Source organism: Aspergillus pseudotamarii (genome assembly GCF_009193445.1).
Source record: "Aspergillus pseudotamarii strain CBS 117625 unplaced genomic scaffold BDV38scaffold_79, whole genome shotgun sequence".
Lineage (NCBI taxonomy): Eukaryota > Fungi > Ascomycota > Eurotiomycetes > Eurotiales > Aspergillaceae > Aspergillus > Aspergillus pseudotamarii.
In genome coordinates, this window is record NW_022475093.1 from 142,418 (window position 1) to 150,872 (window position 8,455).

The window sequence follows — 8,455 nt, forward strand, 5'->3', positions numbered from 1 at the left end:
CGCATTTCCGTACTGGTAATTCCCATCCATATCCCAATGCAAGATATGGAGGGAAAATTCCTACTAGTATGTACATGCCCACAAAAACGTCGAGCTGCATAACGACTGCAACGGTAGACGGCAACAACGTGTATGCGGCGCCACCAGTCGGCAAAAGAGCAAACTGGCAGAATGGTCAACATCAATGAAAGTACCGTATTACAGTACAAAAACGTGTCAGGCTTTACCCATTAGAGCTCCCAGTGCATAACACCCTAGGCGAGCCATCAATGCATGACTTGGTCTCATGTCTAGAAGCAGACAGGGATTCCATGAAGAAAACGGACCAGCGAAGAGAAAATTTTCACCGAAGACCCCACCACTCCCAAACAGGTGGCACATGAATTGCCCCCTCAATAAGTGGATCAATATAGACAGGGAATATAGGTATATAGCTAGGGATGTGTTCCGCGGGAACGATCCTATTTGTTTCCGTTACGCTGGAACTTCACAGCGGGGCCATGCGAAGTTGCCTTCGACAGAGCCTTGTTTGTTGTTCTTCTCCACCGAGTCGGTAAGCAATTTCATCCCAGAGAGCACAGATTCGTCCAACAAGATAGGGGATGAGCAACATGATAGGCCCAATCGACTGATTAATTGAGACGGTCCCAACAGATGAGTGGTGTGCGTGGGGATCTGCACGCATCCAGAGCCTTGGGGAGACGACAACGCCATTTCCAGCAGTTGGCTCGTCTCACTAGACTACAAATGTCCGAGCTAGAAGCTAGGCAGCCATACAGCGTCCTCATTCTTTGGGCTGGTAGGTGGATTGAATATGTGCCTCGTGCGTCGTGTTGGAATTGCATACTGTAGGAAAGTGGACCTGCATCCCACTCCGTTGCTGGGAATGTGTGAACACTATACATGGCTCTTTTCAATCCATGTTACACGGCATGCCCCGACGAGGAAACCCAGGAAGTATTGAATGGATAATTCGCTGGAAGCTCGCGCGTTGCTGACAGAACCGGGCAACCCCGATGCAAGGCTCGCTGGATATTGCTGTCGGTGGTTGCCTTCTCGCCCGATGCATGCCTACTGCGATGTTTCATGAGCATGTACATCTTGTCTGATCCGTTGTGCTAGACAAAAAGAGAGAGTCTATGGAGCCATATAGAAGAGGATCATGGGTAAACTTTGATAACAGAATTAAGTGTTGGTCATGTCAGAATTTACCCGATGGTACCAGGTAATACCATACCCGACCATGATACAATAATACTTCGGTTAGGCCAGTTTCTTCCCAAGGAATCTCGGCGGGTCACGGACCGAACCGCCAAGGGGGCTAGTTAGAAGAGTTCCATGGTACAAGAAAACGGTCAGAAACCTGGACAGAACGAGAATAAGAACCTCATATTTCGAGCTACTATAATAATAATAACACCCTACTAGGATACGTAGGACGACCACAACAGACTAAGAAGACTCCGGAAATCCTCCGAAATTAAACAGCATCATAGGGAATGACTATAACGTCATATTTCTCACCCCTGGCTCTAGGTGATCATCAAAAGTGTGGTATGGGTTGTGTAACATTGTTCAAGATAACAGCTGCGTAATACAGGTGAAATAAGCATAAACGCAGCAAACGTTACACAACCATGAACTGCTGTACGGAGTACACATGGAATACTTGGAGTTTCCGAGTCAATGGTTACGATGACGGAATTATTTTCTTTTCTATCTCTTCTTTTTTGCTTTTTTTTTTTCACTTTCTTCATCTTTTTGTTTCTTCCCCCTTGCTTTTTCTTTTGTCAATATCCAAGTACCACCCGAGTCATGACAGCAGATCCCACCCATAGATCAACAATAAAACAAACCACCATCCCAGAACACACCATATCACCAATATCAATAAAAAACAACCCCATAACTCTCCCACAGTATACCCAATAAAACCAACCCCAAACCAAACCCAACACCGTTAAACCTTAACCCACCCCACAACGCCATTCCACCGGAACCCTCAATCCGACCAGACCGGCCTCACCACAATCAGACGATCTACCACAACGATACCAGAAAGAGCCATAGTCGAAGCGGCCCGAGCACTCTTCGCTTACTCGGGGATTTCCAGAACCAGGATACGGCGGCGGGAGGAGTTACACTAGGTGTATTGCACTGGAGATAAAGTGATTACGTTTCCTATGTTTATACAAGTTGTGACGCTAGCTGGGACGGCGTACGCCGTAGTACGGACGTAGAATGGGTTTCTTTTTTGCATGGGGATCGATCCTTCGTGATGATATTGGGTGGACAAGGAAAACCGAGTCAGTTGAATTGGGCTTGCTTGCTCGAGCTGACTTAAAGTATATGGGTACTCTGTTGAGAAGCTTAATCGTGGATCGCCGATGGTCGGCGTACATTTCGGGGACTCTGGAAATGCTAAATAGGATGTCGGAATTGGGTTCCTGGGTGGTAGTGTCAATTCCTACAAACTTTACGGCTACCAACTTTTGGTTGGGAGGGATAGCTATTCACATAGCAATTAGGTGAGTAAGTATTTAGTCCAGAGAGACAGAGGCTGCTAGCGTTACCTACTTAACAACCTTCATCAGATAAAAGCTTTAATAGCGGGATACAACTAACCAGTAACCCAGTCTAGTTCAACTATAACGTCCTTATCAACCAAGCCCCTTGCCCTTACCAACACCACGCTACTTGACTCTGCAATCTTCCCCTATCTTAGTGGGTGGGATCCCAATTCTTGAGCAACATTGAATAAAAACGGAGATCATACTCCGTAAGTTCCTTGGCACGTCAGTCAGTCAGTCAAAGCGTCGAATCCTAGCTAGTAGCCTAGATCACAACTCATGAGAGAAATCAGATGTGAGCAGAAAAAAAAATAAATAAATAAAAGGGTAATCAGACCTATAATTCGAAACAGTTCCGTGATCCAGGGCGCTGTGTCGCATGTTTTGAGCCCGTCAATCCCCCAAGCAGATCATGTCCATGTAGTCTATAAGCCTATAATACATGCAACTAGTGAACTCATACAAATAGACGCCCCGGGTCCGAGCATCAGCCGACCCGTCAATCTGGGAACTGTCCGAAAGAAGTGCGTGACAGGTGGCAGGGCAGGCAGACAGGCAGACCACCAGCACCTATCCGTCAGTGTCATAGTGCCTCGTTGCCAAGCGGACCCGACAGCTCCAGACGAAGTGGGCGTCGTACATGTCGCGATGGGGATGGAAAAGTGGGAAAAATCCTCGCCCGTCCAGCTGGGCTGCAGGATTCCACGGTGCATCAGACGGATGGCGAGACGGGATTTGGTCGGCGTTTGGATGCGCAGAGAGAGAATTTGGAATATGCTTGTTCTTTGTTTGTGCTTTCTCTTTCTCTTTCTTTTTTCTTTTTTCTTTTATTCTTTGCCTCTTATGTTTGGGAGATGAGTAGGATTGGTGATACATCCCATACCTACTTTTGACTACACACCCTTGATCGCTTAGTATGCTGTCAGCCAGTATAACCATAATCATATAGTAGTTTACCAAGTACTACTCCTTGGTACAGTACAACCATTACATACAGTACCATACATAATCGTCTCTATAAATTACCCACCTGTAGGGCTCGAAAAGTCCATAATACCGGAGTTTTCCCGGTACGACCGAGTTCCACCGACGGAATTAAACAGTCGAATCATGCCATATACCAATACCAAACAAAAGTCCAATCCTTCTATACTAAGTATATACTAAGTATACTAACACAGTACTAAGTGAGTGATGTGACCTTCTTTGACCCCTCAATTTAAATGATCTTTTGACCCAGATCATGTCCGACCGTTATTCCGCGCGGGACCACTAGACTATAGATGGTCTTTCCCCACTTCCTGGCTCTATCTTCCAGCCTGTCTATCGCTTCAATTTAGATAGGTAGCTCTCGGATTAGTTAGTCTCGACTCTCTAGAGCCGCTTTAGGGTTTTTGTTGACAGGTCCAGTGGAGTCTAACGGTTTTCTTGTGAGAGCTCACCGTTGGCTATTGATTATACTCGGGTAAATTCGACCAATAGTAGGTACGTAGAAGTAAGGGAATAACTGTAGGAAACCCGACCGTCTGTGTTTGCCCCCCAGTTCCAGACCATGGGGATAATTTTAGAGCGCTGCGGGACTATCGTTCCGAAACGGTGGGTTCAGTCTTTTTGGCCAGACAATCGTTGACAGATGTGCTTGCCTGCGCCAATCGTTTGGTCTGGGTTTACGCTAGGAGGCGGAGGATTGTTACACAGCTTTTGTCAGTCATCCTCCTCCTCCTCCTCCTCCTCCTCCTCCTCCTCCTACTACTACCGATGGGCAGGGCGAGAGTTAGGTAGTGTTCCAAATGAGGAATTGACACGGAGAGATTCCGTAGGGAGCCTGCTCCACCGTATCAAATGGTATTGTAGTCAGAAAGGAGTGGACACTAGTAGTGTTGCTATAGTGAGAAGAGAAATCATGCCAACACCGCACAGGCGTTTTGAGACCATTTACCCCCACCCCCCAATTGCATTTCTAGCCAGCGCTGATCGTAACCTTTAATCGCTCTTCCACCCGTCTCACTACCTCCGGGTCTGGTTCTGGCTTCTGTTTCTTGGGTCTAAGATAAAGTTAGTAAAAGAACGCATGTCCGTAATAAAGAGGATTCATGTGCAAAGACGTACGGGTCTCGTATGGTTTCCGAGCACTTCTCCTGACCACAATTCAAGCAAGTCTTATCCCCCGACCGGTACATGGTCGAACACTTATGACAGGTGTATCGCACCCGTAGACGTGGTTTCTTCCACGTCCGTGCTGGGGGTTCTGCCGGAGGTTCCACGTCTCCAGGATAACCATCAGGATATTTGTCCAATTTAGCCCTGGAAGTTAGTCAGTAAAATGCCGCTATTATCGGAGCTCCGCGGAAAGGGTTGTCACATACGGTTCTCGAGGACACTTCTTGCACCGGGTATGTTGGCAATTCTCACACTCCGTGACGTCCGGCGCGAATGTCGTACAACAACGGTGGCAAGTGCGACGTATTCTCTGTTTGACTTCTTTGCGTATGACGTCCTGGCCGCCGGTACGGGATGGGAGTGTAAGCGGGGGTTCTTTAGGCTTGCGCGGCGCACCGGCCGGCTCCTTGCCCTTCTGCGAGAGGATAGTCTGGAGGGCAGACTCGTTTTGATGATCATGCGACGACTTATGCGGCGGGTAGCGGGGGCACTTCTTGCAACGGACATGCTGGCAGTTGGTGCAAAGCTTATCGATTCCGAACGTAGTCTGGCAGCGGTGACAGGTGCGGCGAACTCGCATGCGAATCGGCTTTACCACACGTTGAACCTCGGTGTCGGTAGGCGACCTCCATTCTCCGGGTTCCAGAGTCAATCCATACTTGGCGAACAGAGCACGAGCCTTCTCTTCCTGAATAGCGCCCCAATGCTTGAACACGGTCGGTTCGGGACCAGATTTGGCGGTAGTATCCTTCGCTGGAGCGGTAGTTGTCTTAGGGGCAGCAGTAGTTTGCGGACTGTGCTCAAGTTAGTGCGCTCATAAGTTGGGTAATAAGAGAGGGGGGTTTGTCGTACGGCGCGGACTTAGTCGGTGAAGCTTGTCCACTAGTTTCCTGAGTAGTGGATGCAGACTCAGACTTCGAAGATGAGCCTTTCCTCAACACTGTTCTCATTCGTTGGAGGTACTTCGCAAATCCCTCTTGCTTCGCCTCATTGGGTTGTTTCGGGGGCCCTTGGTTGGACATGCTGCTTGGGGGTTTCCCGGATCGATATGTATATAGTGATGCTTTAAATTTGGTACAGTTTCTGGGTGTCGTTAAAATTCGGGGACAACATTGGCAGATAATATTCTCTGTTCGTATCGGTGGTAATTGTATTCGCAATCGATCGTTTGTACTGAATTTGGTTCGCACCGCTCTATCCTTCTATATCCTCCAGGGGCGGCAGAGTTGGCGTTATCCCACCTGTGGGGTGAAGGGGGTAAAGTGAGGAAAAAATAAATCGATAAAAAAAATAAATTTGAATAATAAAGGTGAGGTCGGCTGAATAAAAAAAAAGATATGAGACGATTGACCAGTCGTCTGCGGTATTCAAGCCGGGCACCTGCTGGGAAGGTGATCACCCGTGAAGTCGTGGTGGTTGAAGTTGATCGTTAAGTTTATAGTCGGAGCAAGTCACACAAAAGAGTACCGAACCACAGGACCGGGAGACCCAAGGAGACGGTGAGGTGCAAAACCCAAGGCGCAGGGTCTGCAATGGCAAGGAAGTGGGCTCGCTTGATTGGCCGAATGGCGGTCAGATCCAGTGGTGGACTGGATCAGTCAAATCCGAGGGAGAGGTCGAAGATGGCGGCAAGTTAAGTACCTTAGCTTTCGATGGGGTATGGCGAGCTATATACGTTCGTTGTGAAGGGGCGACCAACATTAGGAAGCCAAATCACCGGGAGAAAAAAGAAATAATATCAGCGCACCAACAGCGGCGGACCGAATGATAAATAGAAGTCGGATAGGCTTTCTGGGGGAACCGGATGAGCGAGAGGGGGGTGGGTACTGCTCCGTATGGGTTTGAGTCTAAAGGGAATGGCCCATGGGTCGCACTTTTTATTTCAATCTTTTTAATTATTATTTTGTTTTTCTCTTTTCTTTCCATATTTTCGACAATTTCTTACAAACTAATAATGGTCAGGATAGGAGATAAAATCATATGAAAATTCATTAAATTATTCCAGAACATCGAAATGGCATTCGCCATTACCTAACTGAATCATTACATACAGTACAAACAATCAGTCAAATTTTGCACCATCTTAGATTCCAATTCTCTTCATGATTCATAATACAAAAGGAAATCCAAAAAACAAAAATAAAAGAGAGAGAGAGAGAGAAAGAAAATGAATAATACTCGATAGACTTAAGGTTCGGCGTTGACACATGGATACATGTACCAAAATACTGACCCGTAAGAATGTAAACAACAGTAACATATAGTAGAAATAATAAAACATAATAATAAAAAAAAGAAAAAGAAAAAGAAAAAAGTCCAAAAAGCTAGGATAATATTTCCACTTTCCGGACTGCCGGTTCAATTGGTTGGCTGATCTAATTCCCTCCGCCAGTCTGGCGCGTAATAGACTAGCGGAGTATGAAGGAATTTTTGTTCAGGTAAGCTGCTGGGGGTTCCGTTGGTATGGCCCACCTGTCTACTAGTATGTATGGAATTTAGCAGGCGAACCAAAGCGACGGAGACATCGTACTAAATCATAGCGCTGTTCCCGCTCGGGAACATTGCCCGAGCCCAGAGTTTGACAGTCAGTCTAAAGGTCCCATTCCTGGACTGCCTGGGCATAGGATATGGCGATCGTGAGACATTGGCGAGGGCCTGAGCTGTTGGAGTTTGGCCGTCTACGGTTACTAAGCCCTCTGCCAATTCAGCATCGTATGTACAGAGCAGACCGAGGCCGTGGCTCTGGATATCGGTAAATACGGCTGTATGAAATACAGTATTTTATTGTCAGCTGGGTCGGCATTATCTTCAAGTATGTACATGCAGTTACTAATATTTGCTTGAAATCTGGATCAATCAGTCCATGGCTGATGCCGTTCATCGTAGCCGGATAGAAAATAAAGTTTGTATGGTAATGATTCTGAGCAAGATGATCCCTCGTATCATGCAATTGTCCCACTGGGAAGGGTCGTGGACGCATATAATACCCTGTCTTATACTTGAATGCTTCTCTTCCGTCCTCCGCGGAGGATATACAGATAGCCGCGGATGATGCAACATTCGAAATCGAGGTGGACAGCACGAATGGTTTCTTCAAAATGCCTCAACGACAAATGATCAAATCATATGGCCATCCTGTCAAAATGAGATCATCATAGTGATATACCCAGTTGCCAATTAGTTAGTAATCTAATCAAGCAAATGATCATAAATTACTACGTTACTACATCCATACCACACATCCTGACGATAATAGTAGACTTACTATTACTACCGGCAATCGACCAGCCGCCGGTCTTTCCCCCCGCATTAGTTCTATTTTATTCAATCATTCAGCCGACCGTGACGAAATTAATTAATAGCCCAACTAACTGCACATCATGATACCTTCCCATCTTCCCCAAATAGGAAATTGTAGTGGACTCCCACCGGAAAGGCCGGGGAGAGAGTCTTCAGATCACTATCATCCACCATAATGATCAACAAACCCCCTAGTATTTAGCTAATCCACGCTTTATTTAGTAACCAAGGACCTGACAGCGTCCATGCTCAGAGTATAATTCAGAAGGGATACACATCCTCCCCTTTCCCCTATTCCACCTCACCTTTATCCCTAGATGCTACGAAAATACACTGAGTATTGCATTGCTACACATGTCCTATGCACCTCCATGTAAAATATATCAAACTCTTCCCCTGAGCACAAGCTATGGCCGCCACAATCG

The 8,455-nt window shown here is 46.7% G+C and overlaps 2 protein-coding genes across 2 annotated transcripts; both read right to left on the reverse strand.

The window, feature by feature from the left end:
• Positions 1-2,556: 2,556 nt before the first annotated feature.
• On the reverse strand, positions 2,557-3,225 carry BDV38DRAFT_260681 (uncharacterized protein). The gene has a single exon (XM_032055954.1). It carries the CDS (start codon positions 3,155-3,157, stop codon positions 2,996-2,998), a length of 162 nt encoding a protein of 53 aa, XP_031908727.1. The 5' UTR covers positions 3,158-3,225; the 3' UTR covers positions 2,557-2,995.
• Positions 3,226-4,530: 1,305 nt separating this feature from the next.
• Positions 4,531-5,752, reverse strand: BDV38DRAFT_287583 (uncharacterized protein; the record flags this gene model as incomplete). Its single annotated transcript, XM_032060904.1, has 4 exons — positions 4,531-4,615; positions 4,680-4,874; positions 4,937-5,524; positions 5,583-5,752. 4 exons carry the CDS (start codon positions 5,750-5,752, stop codon positions 4,531-4,533), a joined length of 1,038 nt encoding a protein of 345 aa, XP_031908728.1.
• Positions 5,753-8,455: the final 2,703 nt, after the last annotated feature.

Bases quoted from the DNA above. Each gene is read 5' to 3' on its own strand.
- BDV38DRAFT_260681 (XM_032055954.1), bottom strand. From the start codon at position 3,157: ATGACACTGACGGATAGGTGCTGGTGGTCTGCCTGTCTGCCTGCCCTG.